At 38.8% G+C, this 20,207-nt stretch overlaps 1 protein-coding gene across 4 annotated transcripts in view; it reads left to right on the top strand.

Annotated features, from left to right (window-relative positions):
- Positions 1-20,207, top strand: part of VPS13C (vacuolar protein sorting 13 homolog C) — an 85,321-nt gene that overhangs the window by 14,060 nt on the left and 51,054 nt on the right. For all 4 annotated transcript variants that reach the window (XM_027712339.2, XM_039387831.1, XM_027712336.2 and 1 more), the window contains 27 exons: positions 111-238; positions 1,018-1,124; positions 1,747-1,918; positions 2,374-2,436; positions 3,565-3,700; positions 4,276-4,370; positions 4,983-5,125; positions 6,511-6,703; positions 6,846-6,960; positions 7,265-7,401; positions 8,087-8,213; positions 8,807-8,924; positions 9,264-9,393; positions 9,686-9,764; positions 10,468-10,607; positions 11,189-11,342; positions 11,771-11,847; positions 12,031-12,090; positions 13,563-13,713; positions 15,018-15,134; positions 16,091-16,194; positions 16,495-16,662; positions 17,425-17,729; positions 18,016-18,163; positions 18,895-19,003; positions 19,434-19,567; positions 19,877-20,033. In XM_027712339.2, the coding sequence (XP_027568140.2) occupies positions 111-238; positions 1,018-1,124; positions 1,747-1,918; positions 2,374-2,436; positions 3,565-3,700; positions 4,276-4,370; positions 4,983-5,125; positions 6,511-6,703; positions 6,846-6,960; positions 7,265-7,401; positions 8,087-8,213; positions 8,807-8,924; positions 9,264-9,393; positions 9,686-9,764; positions 10,468-10,607; positions 11,189-11,342; positions 11,771-11,847; positions 12,031-12,090; positions 13,563-13,713; positions 15,018-15,134; positions 16,091-16,194; positions 16,495-16,662; positions 17,425-17,729; positions 18,016-18,163; positions 18,895-19,003; positions 19,434-19,567; positions 19,877-20,033 (3,567 nt within the window). The remainder of the gene's footprint in view (positions 1-110; positions 239-1,017; positions 1,125-1,746; positions 1,919-2,373; positions 2,437-3,564; positions 3,701-4,275; positions 4,371-4,982; positions 5,126-6,510; positions 6,704-6,845; positions 6,961-7,264; positions 7,402-8,086; positions 8,214-8,806; positions 8,925-9,263; positions 9,394-9,685; positions 9,765-10,467; positions 10,608-11,188; positions 11,343-11,770; positions 11,848-12,030; positions 12,091-13,562; positions 13,714-15,017; positions 15,135-16,090; positions 16,195-16,494; positions 16,663-17,424; positions 17,730-18,015; positions 18,164-18,894; positions 19,004-19,433; positions 19,568-19,876; positions 20,034-20,207) is intronic.

The following is a 20,207-nucleotide window of genomic DNA, read 5'->3' as shown; positions in this document are numbered from 1 at the left end:
ATCCTCATTCTGTGGGTCTTGAGCACACACATTATCAGTACAAAGTGGTTGATCTATTGCTTCCCATACTTGAAATATGAAATCCATCTCAATTTTTTTTAATCTTTAAGTTTTTAGACCAGTGTCAGCCTCTGCAAGGCTGTATATCAACCCATATGCAGAAGTAGAACTGAAAACTCCCAAGATTGATTGTAATGTGGAAGTACAGAGAATTGTCATTGAATTCACTAAGCCACAGGTAAGTTGGTTTGGTGTTTGTTATCCCCATTGCAGTTTGTGATGAACTGTAGAGTTTTTTCCCTGGAAAACATTCTTCTTAGGGAATTTTCTGCTTAAATGCAAGTAGAATGTCCGAGCTGTTTAGCAGTACCTGTGGGAAAGGTCATTTTCCCTCTGTGTAACAATTTCCTGGTGCTAAATCCTGACACTCTTCTTTCTCTGGGGACCCTCTGGGGACCACCTGATCCATATTCAGCCCTTCCAATAGCATTCCTTTCACACAGGGAATGGAATCATGAGGAGCCCTTATCTTATTAAACCACAAGCCAGTGTTATAACTGCAGAGATGGGAAAATACAAGCAAGGCTGGGAATGAATGGAGTGTGCTGGCTTTGGCAACACAGCCTGCTGAAGTACCAAGGAACTAATTTAGCTGTCTCCCCAGCAGTGTCGGTGCTGTCATTTATTCAAAGAGAATTTACAGTCAGTTGACCAGGAGCTTTTTAGCTCTTACTCATATCAAAGTTTATATTGAGTGCAGAACAGTACCAGTAAGGTGAACTAATGCAAAGGCAGTTCTAAAATTAGGGAAACTGTGCATTGCCAAATGAGTATGGTTGACCCAGAAGTTTGTGTGGTGGTGTCCTTGGAGAGCAGCAGGTGTGGTTTTCCCGCTGTTACATACTAGTGGAACTGCATTTCTGTGGAGTTTGAGGAATGCTGAAGACCATGGTAGTTGTTTAGGCAGTGTTACCCCAAAGCTGACCCCTGCTGAGAGCCCTGTTTCCTCCTGTTCAGTACCTGAGCATGATCGACCTGCTGGAGTCCGTCGACTACATGGTGCGCAACGCCCCGTACAGGAGGTTCAGGCCCAGTGTCCCTCTCCATAAACACGCTGGGCAATGGTAAGATGGCAACAGTCCTGCCTTCTTTGGAGCCCCCTCCAGCCTCTCCATTCTCCTCTGGGGTTAAAGTCAGGTTTGAAACTAGATCACGTACAGCATTTTAACTTTCACAGAGCTTTGCTTAGCCCTGAGAGCCAGGTGATGAAAGTCTCACTTGCTAAGCAGAAGTCCCCAAAATGTGAACAACATGCCAGTGCTCTCTATTAGAGGCTGGAATGTAATTTTAGAAAGACTAAAGAAAAAAATTAGCCAATGTAGTACAAGGGAAACATGTCTGTCAGCTGTGGTTTTTAAAGTTTTGAACTGATATGCATTTTCTTGACTTTTTTCTAAGTGTTAACTGATGCTGATTATCAAAGTTCTTAAGTGTATTTAAAGCTGTTACACCCCAAGTTTGCAAACCTGCAGAAATCTATAAAGAATGAAGATTTGTAGTTCTTCAGGCATTAAATGTAAGCCCTCAGTCTATTTGTCAGTGATGTTGAAACCATTAAAATTTTTATAAGCCAAGTTACTCAAATCAGAAGTGGTAAACAAAGTTTGCATATTAATAAACTACCTCTTGTAAGTTGTAATGCACAAAAGGAACGGGAAGTTGTTCACAAATTTGGGATTACTGTAGGTGGAAATACGCAGGTGACAGTGTTCTTGAAGTTCACATCAGAAGACACACTCGGATGTGGTCGTGGAGTAACATCAAACAACACAGGCAGCTTCTGAAGAGTTACAAAAACACGTACAAGAACAAGCTGACACAGAGTAAACTGTCAGAAGAAACTCAGAGGCAAATTCAGGTATGAGTTTTCTCTCTTTGGAGAAAGTATGTTTTGGTCCCATTGTGAAATAATTCTTGAAAATTCAGTAATCCGGGGTGATGGTTTTACAGGGCTACAAGAGGTCTGTGGAAATACCATTGTAATCTGAAGTTCAGTGTAAGCTGCTGTGGAAAGAAAATTAAAATACTAGTAAAGTGCCATTTAAAATAAAACCTCTTTGGTGGAGGATTAAGAAGCTTGGATGCATTTAATAAAGTGCAAGAGTAATCTGATAAAAAAAAATTGGACTGTGTAACATCAGATTTCATCTTGTAGTGAACTTTGGGGGGGGGGGGGATATACCCTAGAAAGAAATGAGCAGATCTAGAAAGAAACTGGAGTGTAAATACGAAGGAGCTCTTAGAGAATTTGTGGTGAAGAGCCTTTCCTAAATGTGTTTTAGAGGCAAATGATCTTATGATCCATTTTTGCAGGACCTAGAAAGACAACTTGATGTCTTCAATATAATCTTAGCAAGGCAACAAGCACAAGTTGAGGTAAGAGAGAATTTTTGTTTGAGACGTATTGTAACACTTCAAATAGGATGGTTTTGTCATGATAGTACCTTAAAATAATTGTGCTGATGTGTATGATAGGACAGGTAGGTGGGAAAGCAAGTTTCCAAACTGGAAACCAGTTCCAAAAACCTACCAGTGTGTGCACAGTGTTCCTGTTCCCCACGTTGTACCATTCAGGCAGTTGTGGAAGGATCCTGATTTAATGATTCCTTTGACTTTTGGTAATTCAAGGCTAGCTCTGCATTATTTCCTTCCTACATACTCCTTCAGATATTCTGTTTTTAGGGGACAGCCAGTCTAATTAAAAGGCAACTCAGAGACAGTTGTTAGGAGGTATATGAAGTCTCTAACTGCATTTGATTTTTGAAGTCATTTGTGACACTTATCAAGGAGATTCATGATGTAACACTGTGAAAAGTGTTGTATCTGCAGGTAAAATCAAAACCATGTAGCAGCTCAGAATAATCCTCTTGTGAGAACATGCTACTGGTAGTTATCCCCCTAACATGAAAATTAACCTCTCTAATTGCATCGTGGATTTACTGTTCATGCCAATGTAGCCTCAGTGTTTGGCTACACATCTGGAATGTGTGTAAAATTAAGATGAAAAAGTAGTAATGATAGTTCTTATTTTTGAGATGTTTGTGGTCAGAATTTCGGTTTTGAAATGTGAAGTAAAAACTTGAGCACAAATTAAAAATTTGAAATACTTTAAATTTTAAAAATTTAGAACTGAAAAAATTTAAAATTTCAAAAAATTTAAATGGTACAGGGTCTCAGGCCTCAGGTTTGTTACTACCAGATTTAAACAATGTAATTGCTTTTTGTATCCTCATAAATGCTGTCTTTTCATGTAGTTTCTGCCTTCTGTAGTCTAAATGGCAGTGAAATTTGGAGAAAAAGCTGACCAAAGTTTAAAGTAACACATGCTTGTGTTTGTCTGTGCACATACACACACACACATAGACCTGCCTCCCACTGTGATCCTCTTTTTGCCCCTGTCTAATGGGTCAAAGTGCTCTTTATTTCTTGTGGGGCTACTTCAGTCAATAGTAATGCCATTAACTCCGTATATTTGTCCAATGTGTTTTAATTTCTGGTTTGCAGACAATAAGATCAGGACAAAAATTACTGAAGAAGAAAAGCACTGAAGCAGAAAAGAAAAGTGGAGGATGGTTTGGTGGTTTCTGGGGTAGAAGAGAATCTAGGAAAAAAGAAGATGAGGAATCCCCTGTTCCTGAAAGTAGGTGTAGATTGTAATGCACTAATGTTTAGAGAGACTCCCAGTTTTTATATACATTAAGAAGAAAGTTATATTATGTTTTGCTTCCTACTATAGAGAAGGAGGGAGTGTGGCATAAACAGTGCACTATTGATTATTTTACAGGACTACTCACTGAATATTGAGCTGGCAAATAAGGCAACCTCTGAAATGGTCAATACTTTTGGCCTCAGAATCTTGGTGAGGAGCAGAGTATGGCACTTACAGCTATAGAGATCATTAGCAGCAATTGGAATACTCTTTTTCTGGTGATATGCTGTCAGGATCAGAGATTTGTTCTAATAAAACTCCTCAAAGCCATTTTCATAACTGGGAATTATGGGAACTCGTGATTAAAAACTGTATTGATTTCTGAGCTACGAATGTAACACGATATATGGACACTGCTGTGGGAATTATTTTACAATCTGGACTTAGTGCAGTATGAAGAATCCATGAAATGTATCAGCAGAACTTAAATTCAGTAGAAAACTAATGTGGGGAAAAGTGCTTATTGTTATTTATAAAGTGCAAATTGTGTGGGCTTTTGGTTGTAGCTATTGATGAACTAATGACACCCGAGGAGAAAGCCAAGCTTTTCACTGCTATTGGATACAGTGACAGCTCCCACAACCTTTCCTTACCAAAGCAGGTGAGCAACTTGTTATGGGCATGGGTTAAACAAACAAACCACCCAACAAATTAAGTGTAAAGCTGCTTTCATCTCCCTCAGTACCCTGAAGAAAAATGCAGGCTTCAAATTCAGATAGGAAATATTATTTGATTCTTCTGAAGTTGCTGATTGACAGAGTCCTAAAATGGTACATATGTTGGGAAGTCAAAATCCTTTCTTGGCAAGATCAAGACATGACATTCAGCAGCAAGAACAGCACAGGCATACATGCCATGTCATCTAAAAAGTAGTTATTTAATGGGAGTATAATGATTTTGGTTATCTAGCTAGTTCTCAGCTGAAGGTAGTTTAGCTGTGCTTGCTTCACAGTTTAAAAACATGTCCCTCAAGCCTGAAGAGACACAGACTGGATTTGCTCTGCATTTGTTAACTACCCTGTTTTATGTTAAATGACTGATAAGAGTTGAATCAAGTCAGGATTGAGCTCTGAATCCTACACAGAGCTATGTTTCTAATCTTAGGTACCTGGAATAACTTAAAAAAACACATTTCAGTGATTTGTTGAAATGAGTTCTGAAAATTATTCTCATTGAGATGACTAATTTCAATTTCCTCTGTTCTTCTCACCAGTATGTTGCCCATGTTGTGACACTGAAGCTGTTAAGCACTTCTCTTACAATCAAAGAAGACCAGAATGTGGCAGAAACTCTTAAAGTGCAGATAATTGATCTGAGCACCAAAATATCCCAGCGCCCAGGAGCACAGGCCATCAAGTAATTGGATTGGTATTTTATTCTTGTAGAGACATCTCTGTCCCCCACCCCTCTCCCCAGCTGCTTAATTCTTTTTCTTGGTTAGTGCATTATGTTGTATATTGACTTTTAATTTTCTGGGCATTCTGTAATTTCACTCGCTGTAAATCATATAATTTGGTGAATAACATGGAATAGAGTGAAGAGAAGACTGTTTGTTAGTTATCATGAACAATAGCAAACTCTCTCTTGAATCTAAGTGTCAGAGTGCTGAATATGACTTTTGGCAAGTGACAGCTAAGCAGTGTGAAATGGTGTGGCCAGCACACTGCAGCCAAGCTACTGCATGTGTTGCTTACTACCAAAGAAATGAAAAACTGTGTCTGTGAGTTCAGGTAAGAACCTGAGAGCTTCCTGTTTTAAGAGAGGGCACACCTGAAATATTGAACACAGATTATCAGATAGTCAGGAAATGAATTATTGGACAGTCAATAAGATTTTCAGTGGCTGGAAATGAGTCTGGGCACTTTTTACGGTTTCATTTGCAGTTCCTTCACTTCTGACTTTATGCATAAATCACCAGCCCAGCTGCTGACTCTTGAAACATTTTTGCTAAAAGCCATTGTGGTGAATATTAAAAGTGCAGCCTGAATGCTGAAGAAAATCAAGGAGAGCTTTGAAATTCTTTTACATAAATGCATACTATAAAATTTAGTTGGCACGAGTGAAACAGGAGAACACATACTCTTATTAATGTTAGGCTTCAGAGAAAAATATAATTAAGTTATCTCAGCAGAGGCAGGCTCGTGGCACTGATTGTGCCCAAACTGTGTTGCCTCCCAAAGTCAGGGATTTCAAGGGTGGAGACCCAGGACCTGAAAATCAGTTTAGTGTCTAATAGGTACTTCTGAGGATGAATGAAGTTCGTGTGGTTTGGTGGTGTTCAGTGACATCCTTCAAAGACTTTTTCTGCAGACACTTAACCCTGTTGTCAGGGCAGTTAGTCTGTCAGTACAGAATAACCACTGGCACCAAAGCAAGTCTGTAACTGGTATTTATGGCAATGCATCAGAGTTAACATTCCTACAACGTTCCTGCTCTTCTTATTTATGTAACAAAAATATTCTGCCTTTCTCTTCTCTTGCAACTGATTTTCTTAATAAACATGACCTGAAAGTTCTACTTAATCCACTTGGCAGGTAACAAAAGATTAGGAGGAAGTAACACCCCTGTGTTGCTGTGAATACCTTGACTTCTACTTATTTTTCCAATTTAATAATGTAATCTTGTAAACCTGTCACATGTTAGACATGCTGAGCTTTAATTAAGGCTTTCTCATCTTGCTGGTCTTTCCTAGATGTATTTAGTATTCCAATTAAGTATTTTTTACTATTCATCTTCTTTAGGGTTGAAGCGAAGCTTGAAAACTGGTATGTTACAGGCCTGAGACAGGACAACATTGTGCCATCTCTTGTGGCCTCCATAGGGGACAGCAAGTCTTCTCTGCTTCAGATCGAGTTTAACACCAACCCAGAGGACAGTCCAGCTGACCAGAGCCTTTCCATTGAATCCCAGCCTGTGGAAATCAAATATGATGCAGTGAGTAGCAACCAAAGCCCTGAGTTATGTCTGGTTCCTCTTTCTCTGCCAATACTCTCTTTGCTCTATTTTTGAGGTTTTACTCGAGTGACCTCTCTATATATTGCTGATTCTTGTCCTTTTTTTTTTTTTTTTTCCAAAGAGAACAATAAATGCAATGGTAGAATTCTTCCAGACAAGTAAGGGAATGGACCTGGAAAGATTAACGACAGCCACGTTAATGAAGCTGGAAGAAATCAAGGAAAGAACTGCTACAGGTAAGATAGTAACTAATCTCACCCAAGGTGAACCTTTGAAGGTGTTAAAAAGTTTCAATGTGAATACCTAAACACTTTGGCTATGCTTTGATCACTGGCTAAATAGTATGATTGGGATTTTTCCTTGAGCTGGTTTCTTGGAGAATCAGTGGATGTTTTGTGGGAAGGAGCATTGAGTTTGGTGAGAAGTCAGTCTGGACTCCAGATGCTTTCACATAAATAACATCTTTTGATATGTTGACTGGCACATTGTTTCACCTGTGAAGAGCATTTGAATTTCAATGTCCTTTCCTTTTGATTTCAGGGTTAGTTCATATCATTGAAATGAGAAAAGTCCTTGACTTGAAGATTAACCTGAAACCTTCCTACCTTGTGGTTCCCCAGACGGGTTTCTACCAGGAAAATTCAGATTTGCTCATTTTGGACTTTGGTACATTTCAGGTATGGAAATGACCTCTCCTATAGGCTCAGAAGAAGCAAATATTCTTTTCTTTTAACATAGCTGTCACCTGAACCTGTCTTGCTTTCAGAAGGCAAAGATGATCTGTTTGAATGTGTTTTTAACTTGATGTATTTTTTACCAAGTACATTTGGGTCAGCAATTTGATCAATGTTCAGAGTTGTTGTCTTTGACTTGCACTAGTTAATCCTCCCCAGGAAGCATGTTCATGTTTTAAACATGCTCATCATTTCATATCTTTCATTTCTTCAGCAAAACACATGAACTTTTCTTTCCTTCGGTTTGTAAAATGGTAGCCTTTTATTAATAAAAGAGAATTTAATTTTTCTCTTGAAGTTTGAATGTTGATTCCCTTGTTTCTATAAAATTGAAAGATTGCAATAATTTAACTTGATTTAGCTGACTGATTATTTATTTTACTTGTATTCCACCAGTAAAATGGTAAACTGATTAAAAAAATTCGTTTTGCACAAGTTTAATTAAGTGGATTGATAGAAGTAACAAAAAAATTACTTATCAAGAATAAGTGAAGTGTGAAATGATTTTTTCTGTGTAAGAGTCCAAATGTCAATCAACTCCTGTGAATCATATTTTTCATTTTCACTAGAATGAACAGGACATGTCAGTAAGGTTTAGACTTAATTTTATCTTGTTCTTTGTGTTTAGCTGAACAGCATAAATCAAGGCAGCAGTGAAACTTCTAGCTTTTCATCTCTGGAGGAGATTATGGACAAAGCTTATGACAAGTTTGACGTGGAAATAAAAAATGTGCAGCTTCTTTTTGGAAGAACAGGTAACAAAACAACGTAGTTGTTGTTTATTCAAAAGATTGCTGAAGGCTTCCAACCTGTAATAAATATGTTTTTAGAGAAAAAAGACAAACCAAAACAAGTAGGTAATGAAAAGATAGGTTATAATAAGTGTGAAAATTTGGTTGGTTTCTCTTCAAACTTTTTTGTTTGGACTTGTGCATCACCTTCCTTTGATGCCATCAGTGAATGTCACTGCACAGAACTATTATGTTTTCCATCATGTGCAGGAAAAATACAGCTCAAATTTGCCTGGAGTTTGTGCAATCAACAGAATGCTAGGTTACTGTTTGGTGATTTGTCTATCAATTTATCTGTCTATCCATCTTTTTGGGGAGTTCAATATTTAGATACATCTTTTAGTGTGGAATTGAGCGTAAGGCTGCTAAGGCAATAGTGTTAACAAAGTAGACTAAAAGCTTTTAAAATACTTGACCTAAATGGTTTTAGGTTGCTCTGGTTGGTGAGTGGGGTTTTTTTACCATCCTAGTGATGCCATTTGATTAAGTTAATGATACCCTAATTAAAGCAGTTATGAGGTGATGGTTCTTCATGTGAATTTCCTGCCCATTTGCAGGTGAAGACTGGAAGAAGGCTCGTTTCCAACACCCCTCAACGTTGCACATTTTGCAGCCTATGGATATTCATGTACAGTTGGCAAAATCCATGGTGGAAAGAGATACCAGGATGCCAAAGTAATATATTAATGAGAAGACTTGTTTTTAATTACTGTGTACTTACAGAAAAGAAAACTCTGGTTTCCCTAAAGGTTCAGTTACACTTTATAATTTGAAGGTATTAACTGAGAAATAGGAATAGCTTACTACTGTTTACAAACCCTTTTTTGGCCAGTTAGCTCCCTGGATCCTTTGCTGGTTACTAATTACTGCTTAAACTAAGTTCCAGACCTGTTTTAGTGCAGAATCACTGTGATGTGATCTTTATGTTTGAGTATCCATATTGGTAAGATTTAATTCAGGAATTGGTATGTGCATTTTGTCTTGGAGTTTGATCCCTTTGTTTTTCAAAAAAAGGTTTAAAGTGTCGGGAGGCCTTCCTTTGGTGCATGTCAGACTGTCTGACCAGAAGATCAAGGCAATTTTTGATCTGATTGACAGCATTCCCTTGCCTCAGAAATCATCTGTGTCAGCTCCAAGCACAAAGGTAAGCTGACTACAAAAAGGAAAACTGAAAAAAAAAAAATAAAATAAAAAGACATTGCAAAGCAAAGTATCTTCACTGTGACTTACCACCAGAACATGCTGGGCTCACTCAAACCAGGCTTGTGCAGCCTTTGGCATTGTCCTGCTGGTTTCAAGGATTGGCAAAACTGACCTTTCCAAAGAATATGGGGGAGCCAAGGTGGGACATGCACCATCAGTGGAAAATGTGGACATACCACGTTATACAAACTTCAAACTCAAGGGTTGGATTTTTCTCTTTTCCCTCCTCCCAGGTACCAGCTATTCCCACAATTCCTGTTGTCAGTAAAGGGTTACTTAGGACACCCCAGTTGTTGGCAGAGATGGTGTCAGGTAAGGAGCTACAGATGTGCCTTTGTACAGGTAGAATAGCTCATATTTTCATGTTATTGGTGTTAAAACATGGAACAGTAAAGATGGGTATGATTGGTCATGTCTAACTTCAAGTGCATAAGGAGATTTAAGATGCTGATGTTACCTCAGAATAATAAACTTGCTTTTTCTAGAAAACAAAGGCACCTCATTTTTAATAATTAATTAATATTATGCATAAGCAACCTCTTCAAGTGAAAGTGAACTATGAATTCCAGCTGTATTTGGTTCTTCTGACTGTGTTGCATTAGCAAAACTCTCCTTTTTTTGAGAAGGCAGAACTAGAATAACAAATGGGAAATTACTGTGTTGACACAGTGGATTTGAGCATTCATTTCCATGACTGTTCTAGGAAAGAACTTTCCTGTAGTGGAACCTTGCACAGAGTTTTCCTGGAGCTTCCCTTGTAACTGATTTTCCTTATATGTGTCCCTGACTGTCTGATGATGCATCTGGACCCCAGTGCTGTCCTTAATTTTTGTTTTGAAGGGCTTTAATTTCGTTCACCCTTCACCCAGTGGGTAGGAGAGCAGTACAGTACTTTGTCAGGTTAGATTTAAACTGCTCATGCAGTTAGAAATCCTGTTGGAATGGGAAAGAGAGGGTGGGATATTTACCCTTGTTCTGGAAAAAGTTTACCAAGGAAGTAATTTCACTTCTGTAGACTCTGAAGAAGAGTATTTTGATTTTGAGGAAAGCTCTGAACCAACTGATAGGTCACTAATTAAAGGAGAAGAAATAAGAAGTGAAGAGCCTGCTCAGGAGGAACTGACAGACCTTCAGCTGAAGTTTGAAATTAAAGAGGTATGTCTGGAATTCTATTTTCACCTTCTACATGAAGAATATTTTTTAAAAAAATCCAGTATTCATTTACCAGTGTTGTCCAGATTAGTGGATGCAAACACATAACCACCAAACAGAAAATATACAAGTATATACATAATATTTCTATGTGTGGGCAGTTTATATGTGGTATGTATATGAGTTATTTCTTATATATATGTGATGCATCTAAATAAAACATAATGCATACACACAGATGAATTATGTATTAAAAAAAACAGAAGAGTTGGAGTATTTTTGGTAGAGAAAAATAGCACCAAGTCATAATTAGGGGGTAGGGGTGGGAAATCTGCACTGGAAGAACAAAAGTCAGACTGAAGCAGGTCACTTGGAAAGAACAAATCTCAAAATATCTTCTATGTTTATATCTGTCACCATTACACAATCACTTCTCATTCTGTTTTTATGCTCTTAAGTCTGTAATAAAAATAACAACAAAGCAGGAAAAGCATTAATTTTGAGCTTCTTTTCATTGTTGGTTTAAATGGTGAGAATACTACATGTGAGAAGATGGTGTAACTGTGTATTTCTGGCTCATCCAGGTTTTAGTGGAACTCACCAAGCAAAAGAAAACTGAGGAAACAGTGCTTGTGTTTGATGTAATGCATCTGGGGACAGAAGCTACTGTCAGAACCTATAATTTAGCAGCTGTATCTTATTTAAAGAAAATAAGCTTGGATTACTATGAAATAGGAGGTAATAAGGAATGGAAGTGTGTGTGTGTGTGTGTGTGTGTGTGTGTTTATGAGTTATGTGAAGCTGTGGCTCTTCTGTCTGTTGTGCTCACTGAAATGCAAATGTTGGTCTAGTTTTTGGTTTACAATATTCAATATTCAGCTGTCCATTGGCGGTGCTTGTCCCATGGTACAGCTGATAAGCTCTGGACTCTCACCAAATGCTTATTGGATAAATAAATAGCTCAGAGCTCAGTCTTTGGGTGGAGAAGGGGTACAGATTCACCAGTTTGCACGTAACAAAGAGAAACCAGTGATTCATATGTGGTGGTGCAGTGTATTTTAACACAGTATTGAGGGTTAATTGTTACCTCCAAGGCACAAATTCTTTGGTTCTCTGAAAGAGCAGAAGGACCCTAATTGTTGTTTATTTCCTGTGGTGTGTTTCAGGTAAAAAAACACCTATTCATCTCATCAGTTCCTCAGATAAACTTGGCTTGGACCTTCTGAAGGTGGAATATATCAAGGTATACATAAAGCTTTTTAAAATGATTTTTAAGTCACCTCTACATATTTTTAATATGTAGTCTATATATAGTCTTAAACCTACCATTCAGAGGTAGTTGGATTGTTTTGTACCTTCTGAAGAAGGTACCAACCAGTACCTGGTTGGAATTAATATTAACCTTCATGCAAATCATCATTTTCAGGCTGACAGAAATGGGCCACAGTTTCAGACAGCTTTTGACAACACTGAACAGATGATTCAAGTGAGTGTTTGCAGATTTTATTGCTTATTTTCTTTTGGTTTGCTTGTCTAGAATGTATTGAATAAGTTTTTTACCTTTCCTGTTTTCCTGCCCCTCCCAGCCTTGCAGCAGGAGATTTAGAGTTAAAATGCACTTGAAAGCTTTTGTACCACTGAAGAACAATATGTTGGTCTGTTGAACTGTGGTGGAACACTTGTAACTAGATCATGTGGATGAATTCAAACTGCTGTAAGAAAACATCTTCTCTTGCATCAGAGATCATGAAGTTCACGTGCCCAGAATAGGAAACTGTAGTGGAGACAAGGAGTCTTTCCCCTTCCTGGCAGATAATCTGTATATATTATAATCTGCCACAAAATCACCACTCTGTTGGCTAAATTCAATAAGTCTAAATCCATTTATGAGTGATTTTCCATCCAGGGGTGAGGACAGAGGGTACTGTGTTCTTATTCTTCACTCTGAAATATGGCTTGGGAGCTTCTCACAAATCCTGCATGTCCCTCTCCATCACTTTTGTTGTAGACTCTAGAATGAGGCTTTGCTCTCTTAAGAATTATTGCAATATAGGGAAGTGTTTTTAGAAAATAAGTACCTAACTTCTCAAGTTCTGACTGTTGTACTTTTGAGTCAGAGATTTCAGTCTAAGGACAAAGAGTGTCTTGAAGAATTCTGAAAATAAAGTACAAAGGACTGTGTTTTCTGGGATAGATGCTTCCCCCTCTTTGTTTTGGTGTGAAGACTGAAATATTTCACTTATCACCTAATGGTTTTAGAGTATCTATAGATTTCATCTGGGAAGTTTAGTTAATACTGGAATGTTTTTGCCAAAAAGAAATTCCTGAAGCCCCAGCAGGGGATGACAGTTCTGCCACTGCAGTGCTGTGAGCTGACTGTTGTCATGCTCTGGGGCAGTGCTGATGTTCAGAGAACTCAATTTTGTATGCATTGGCAGGTGTTGCTGTTGCCTTGCAACTCTTCAATGGGCCTTCTGTGTCTAGAATAATTACATTTGGGCTCTATTTCCAATTTCAAGCCCATCCAAGTGGATCACTTTTATTAAGCTTTATTAAACTGCACAGCAGGCACTCGTTCACCTTTTGGACTGCCTTAGTGGGTTTGTTGAGGAATGTCTGTGTAGCCAGTGCCTGTCAGCCCATTGCAGTGGGGCTGTTCCTGCAGGAGCAGTCCAGTGCTCCTGTTTGACCAAACCAATGTCATATCCCTCTGCTTTTGCTCTGAGGAGGTGAGAGCTCAGCAGGGACAGCTGCTGGCTTCTTGCTGGGTTTTCTTATTTTCTAAGCTTCCCACCTCTCTGCTTTACAGACAGCTTGTTCCTTTGTGTTGCTGGTAACATGTGCAGCTTTGCTGTTCCTGGGAGATTGTTATGTTGCACTGGGTGCTTTGGCACCTCTGCCCAGCTCTTACACTTGTAAGTTGTTGCTTTGACATCTGGAGTCTCCTGTTTTCAACAGGTAACTTTTTCATCCTTGAACCTCCTGTTGCACACAGAGGCCCTTCTGTCTGCTCTCAGTTTTCTGACAACTGTCAGTCCATCAGGGAGTGAGAGCAGGGGAGACACCCCACTGAAAGAAAAGCAAGAGGATGACACTAGATTGAAAAAAGGTACAGTGGGATTGTCCAAATGATGGTTCTAAAAGTGTTGCATGCTGGCAAAACAGTCAAATCCAGAGAAACAGAATTAGCTTTGTAGTGTGAGATGAAGATGAAAGCTCATGTGTCTGTGGCTCACCAGGCTGGAGGGCTGATTTCAAAAAAACAATAGCTGAAAGAATTTTTAGGATCATAAATAGCATTTTCAGGTGAGATTTTTATTTCATAGCCTTTTCACAAATGGACTTGAATTTAAGTAAATGAGATTCCTGCCAGCTTACAGGATTCAAACAACAACATAATCTTGGTGTTCCTGGTAAAATAAAGGAGATAAATAGGATAAATGTTATGCTATTGATCTGGGCAATTTAAAGATACTTTCAAGCAACTAGCCAAGTCCTTTACTAGGCTAATGAAAATCATGCTGGTCCTGTAGTACTGAAACAGAAAAAAAAAAAAGAATTTATTTCTAAACAGGCTCAAATGAGAGCAGCTGCACTGCCTTTAATATTAAGGGTAAAACTTGAGCATCAGGTGAGCTGGAAATGAGGTGTGTAGTGGAGAATGTTCAGAATTACTTATAAGTTTAAATGATCTGGGTTTGACTCTACAAAACAAGCTGCTGCTGTGGACAGTTTAAGCACATAAATATTTGAGCTCTTGGTTTAACACTTTGCCCCTTGTGGTTAGTGAAGGTGCATAACCACATCAGTGAGGTCTGATGGCTTCTGGTCTTTCCCCATAGATAGTTTTTGTCACTTCTGTGTGAATTCACCTTACTCTCCCCAGCCTTTATCCTTGCTCTCCCAAAACCTGGGTGCTGCCTGCCTGAAATAGGCTGCCAAGTTTTGATATTTCTTATAAGCTTGAAGTTTGAGTAAACTTCCTACTCAAAGATCCTGCAACAGGAACTGTTAGATAACCTGAAAAAATCCCAACACTGCAGTGAGCCTGTTGAGGCTTAATGTTAAAAATCAGGATGCTGTGCAGTTTATTTCCTCTTAACCCAGCAATTACCCTTGATTTAAAAAAGGTAAAATTGTTCCAATAGAGAGCCACTGCTAGATGGGAGTAATATCAGACACAGAATGATAAGTGAATGCTGATGTGTTTTAGCAGTAGAGATGCCTCCAGAGGAAGACTTGTTGCTCTAAGATGGGATGTTGCAGACTTAGTCAAGATACTGAAAGAAACCAAATAAGTCATATGAATGGCAAAAAGCCCCTAGACCAAAACAACCCTCAAATACTCTCAGGAGTTCAAGTGCAAATATGACTTATAAGTACCTTGCAAATCCCACTTTCTCTCATTTCTAGTGGCTAGACCTTCCAAGGATAAGGATGTGTTTGACTTCAAGGTCTTTGCCAAGCTGGATGCCTTCTGTTTAAATATTTGTGATGAGAAAAAGAACATTGCAGAGATCAAAATACAAGGTATGAACTTTTTTTGTTAGTAGCAACTGTCTTGGTAGTTTAGTTTCAAAGCAACTATTAATAATTGGACTTAAAGATAATCAAGGTGTAAACTGGCAGCATCTGCCTTTTTTTTATTGTTATCTTTACAAACGTGGTTTGTAGTCTTGTTTTCAAAGTCAGTCTTGTCCATCATAAGCTAGAAAAATGTGATACATTATTATTCAGATAATTAAGTTTGTGCTTTGAAGGAGTTAGATTATGGGTGGCTTTTCACATTGTCCTAAGCTTTGGATATTTTTCTGGTGTACCTGAATTATTTAGGATAACAAACCCTAAAAATTGTTTTCTTTGGGTTTTAACCCCTGGGATTTGTTTGGGTTTCATGTTTTGGTTTTGTTTTCTTGATTCCTTTTTACCCTGAGAAGGACTATCAGTAATTCTTTGTGGGGGACAGGAGTGGGGAGGGGGAGCTCACTTCTAAGTTTGGCTGTAACTGCCGTCCTAACAGCTGCCAAAACTCTCTCTTGCTATGGATATTTAAGAATGTGTGATATACAAGATTATGGAGTGCAGTTCATCAAGTCTTTTGCTTGTGCCTATCTATAAATCATAGGAAATATTCACACAAGATTTTTTTACGTGAAAGTATTGTATTCAAATACCATATAGTAACATTTATTCTGATAGAAAATCTCAATAAAATCACTCCGGAGCTTGGTTATGAAGAAGTGGATTATTGTGTGAATATATTTCTATGAGAAGTAGCTCAGTTTTTTCCAGAGATGGCTGATATTGAGACAGTATCTGTGTTAGAAATGTTTCCTGTTTTGCTTTGGTCAAAGCTGTAGGATGGTCACATTTTCAGAGCTTAGTAACTTTTCTCACTTCCTCTGTTGGTATCATGTGACCCCACCCTGAAAATAAGTGTCACTTTTGCTATGCAACACTACTGTTTCTATTTTTATACTTTACAGGTCTTGACTCATCTCTTTGCCTTCAGCCAAGTCACACTGTATTCTTTGCCAGACTTAAAGACATAGTTGTCACTGATGTTGATTCAAGGACCCTTCATAAAAAAGTACTCAACTACAAGATTTTAAGTTTTACTTGATTCTTGGTTAGTTTTATGTGTATAAAAGTGAAATGTAATACATATTCCACTCTTTCTAAAATATTCAATTTGTTATTAATAGGTCTTTTCAAATAAGATATGTAGTAAAGAATAATCTTCATATTACAAAAATGGATGTTTAAAGGATTTCAAGAAGTAGTAATCTAACTTGCACATCTGATAGGCTGATGATTTGTTTAGTTCTGTGTATTAAGGACCTGTTTAGAAGCTGCTGATGGCTGGTAGGTGCTGTTTCTCTCTTCCTAGGCCGTGTCTATAGTAGGAGATGAAGTTTTCAGCTTCAATCTGACATTAAATCCACATGCCACTGAGGGAGAAGCCTACACTGACATGTCAAAAGTGGATGGTTCTGTATCTCTGAGAGTGGGCTGTATTCAGATAGTGTTCCTTCACAAATTCCTCATGGCTCTTCTGGTAAGTCTTTTCCTTTGTCTCTGCAGTGTTCTCAGATTGGTCTCCAATGTTTGTGTCCTCAGTACAAGTGGCAGCTTCAGTTTCTGAAAGAGAAGTGATGGGCTTAATTTTCCATGTGTACTGTTAAAAATCGTTGCTCGGTGAGCTGTCACTGGTTTCAGTTTCAAAAAAACAAATGCAAGTGGGTCCCTTCCCACCCTCAGCTCTGGAAGTAGAGGAAAGCTTGGTGCTGCTAAGGGAGCGTGGGGGTTTTGTGTTTGCTGCCCTCGCCACCCTGGCAAAGTCCTGAGTTCATTGCAAAGGTGTCTGAGGTAGCATTAGAGGCAAATGTTTCTGCAGAATCATCAGTTTAAGTATTTGTACGTTGAAGAACCCTAATGTTGGCTTTTTCAATACAGCACCAGTGAGCTTTCCCTCCTTCAGTACTGTCTTTAGTAGGAATTAGTATTCACTGAGGGCAAGAGGGACTTTAAAAATTTAAGTGTCCCTAAAAGCTAATGAGCTAAGAAATTTGTAGCTTAGGAAGGAAGAAACAGTCAAGGTGAGTTTAAAATAAGTGAGTTGCACTGGTTAGTGCTGGTTTGATTCTCTGTTAGAGGCCATGACAGAAGGCACCGAGTTGTCTTTCCCCAAGGAGAATTCCACCCAGTAAGGCAGCATGGTTGGTGGCTGGTGTTGCTCATGGTGGATGTTGTAAAACGAGAAAGTAACCTAGATTAAAAAGCTGTTTACAGACATTTCTACTTCAATTGCTTTTTCTAGACCTTCTTGAACAACTTCCAGACAGCCAAGGAGGCTCTGAGTGCTGCCACAGCCCAGGCTGCAGAAAAGGCTGCCACCAGTGTGAAGGACCTGGCTCAGAGGAGTTTCCGCCTGGCCATGGACATTCACCTGAAAGCACCAGTTATTGTCATCCCCCAGTCCTCAGTGTCCCCCAGGGCCATAGTGATAGACCTGGGCTTGATCAGGGTGCAGAACCAGTTCAGCCTGGTGGCTCCAGAAGGCAGTTCCCTGCCTCCAGTCATTGACAAAATGGATGTGCAGCTGACAAAGCTGAAGCTGTCCAGGTACAGTGCACTTCACTAAATAATGCCCTCACTAATTGCTAATATTAATATTTTATAGGATATTAATTTACTTGCTTAGAAACTGTGGTTGATGATAGTGTCAAATAATTGGTGTTAAAATGCTCTTACCTTAAGGACAATTCAATAACAAAATAAGAAACTGCTCTGCTCAGGAAACTATTTATCTCATCTGAGACTGAGATTTGACTTTGTAAATGTAACATATGACTGAACTTCTAACTTCCCAACTGTGTGTTTTGTTTTCCTTCCCCCCCTGTGTTTCAAGGACCACTGTGGAGACAGATTTGTCACATCCAGATATTCAGATACTTCACCCTATTAATTTAAGCCTGTCTGTGAAAAGAAATCTCTCTGCAGCTTGGTTTCACAAACTGCCTGTGCTGGAGATCACGGGGTATCTGGACACAATGAATGTAAGTCTTGTGAAAAGGTGGTGAAATACTTAATGTGGGACTAATCCTTATGTTATTTCTGGACTCAAAGGGGCAATAAGCTTCAAATTTTTAGTAGATGTGGAGTGAGTTTTAGTGATGTAACAGGATTTGACCCCACCTATATAAATGTAGAGGCTTGAAAGCATCCTATAGAACAGCCAAACTGCTGTGTGCATTTAATAAACTGAGAGAAAAAGAAAGAGGACTGAAAAGAGAAAACAGAAAGGGATGTGAAGGAGTCTTGTTTATTCCTTGCCATGAGACAGGACCAACTAAATTTAAATTAATGCAAGTATTTGCCTTAGTATCTCCAGCTTTATACCTTCCCATCACCCCTGAAAGACTCAAGATAGTTGTTTTCTGTGGCATTTTATGTGCTGTGAAGGACAGTAACCCACATCTTGGGTGAAACTGGAATTGAAATATTAAGTAGCACGTCATTGACAGGAAAGTATTAAAAACATCGGTATGTTAAAGGCTGCAATGTATATGGATACAACTGTGGAAGTCAGAACCTTTAATCTCCTAATACTGTAGCAAGAAGTGGTTGAAAGAATTTAATTGTGTTATTCAAGGGATGATTCTGCTGACAAAATACTTGTACAAAAAGGCACTCTTCTTGTCAGGAAACGTTGTTCTGCTTTGTTAGCAGGTGATAAGTTTAAGGAGCAATGTCTTTTTCCTGAGAACTGTGATCTGCAACTTTTCAGGTTGTGTTAAGTCAAGAGGATTTGAATGTCTTTCTCAGAGTGTTGACAGAAAACCTTGGTGAAGCAGAAGAAAAACAAACTGATGCAAAATCAGTCCTGCAAAAGGAAGGTCAGAGCTGGAATTTGTTTGTCATGAATACTAAGTGTGTTAGCTGTCAGGAGTAAGGAAAAGCATTTATTATCTGGAAAACAAGTTTAGGTCTGAGAGGTGTGTAAGTGAGAAACTCTTTAACTCTGCAAGGACAATGCTCATACTTGGATACTTCAAAAAACTGGAAACATTACAGACAGAATGTGGTAGTTGTGTTGGCTGAGTTGTCAAGGAACTAGCAAGGTATTGAGATGGCAGAGTTGTCTTGTTGCCAGGACATGTTTCTGTTGCCTTTTCGTGCTCTGAAGTTCAAGGCTGTGCTTGGGAACATGTTGCCAGCTTATCCTAGGTGAATGTAAGCATCTGAATGGATGAGAGTTGGATGTGTTTCTTGAGCTAAACAAACCCTGGCAATTCCAGAAGTTAACCAGTTTATTGAATGTTTCAGGTAAAACCAAAGAAATGGAGAGATCACTTTTGGTTCAGGGTAAGAGTGGTCCAGAAGGAATGCTGTCTGAAAAGAGAAAAGAGCCACTGAATGAAGATGTAATCAATGTGCTGCTTAATTTTGAAATCAAAGAGGTACGTGCCCATCTGTACAAATTATTGTTCCTGAACCCAGTACTCAAGTCTGGTTCTTGGAAGCAGTGGGCTGTAAAGTCCATTTTAACAGTTTAACTTAACAACAAAAAGAAAACAAGAGGAACAGAGGTGGGGCCAAGGGAAGTATTTAGCAAACTGGTCTTGTAGGGTCTCTTTGTAAAAATGCAAAATATCTAGATGAATGTTACTGTTGAAGTTTAGCTGAGGAGATACTGCCTGCTTGTAACTGCTGCCATGTCTGGACAGCCTCACTGACACCCTGAACTTGCTTCCCTTTCCATGTTGCAGGTTGTAATAACCTTGATGAAGCAGGTTCAGAAGGAGAGATACCCATTACATATTCTGACTGTGCTGCAGCTTGGAACTGAAACCAAAGTCAGAAATCATGAATTGACTGCAGCAGCATATCTGAAAAAAATTGTCATGAGGTGCACTGAAATAAAGGGTAAGTCTGCCAGAAAACTGGTGCACAGTCAGTAGAGTGTGTGCAATCAGCTTTTGTAGCAAGAGAATAACATCCTCCAAATCAATAATTAGAGGGGGGAAAAAAGGCAGATTCACTTACTGGGGCTGTTCAGTGTCATTTAGATGGAATTAATGTGCTTTTCCTGACACCAAG

The sequence above is a fragment of the Pipra filicauda genome, unplaced genomic scaffold (assembly GCF_003945595.2).
Source record: "Pipra filicauda isolate LSUMZ 115617 unplaced genomic scaffold, ASM394559v2 scaffold590_size258242_pilon, whole genome shotgun sequence".
Classification (NCBI taxonomy): domain Eukaryota; kingdom Metazoa; phylum Chordata; class Aves; order Passeriformes; family Pipridae; genus Pipra; species Pipra filicauda.
This window is presented reverse-complemented; position numbering and strand designations above follow the sequence as displayed.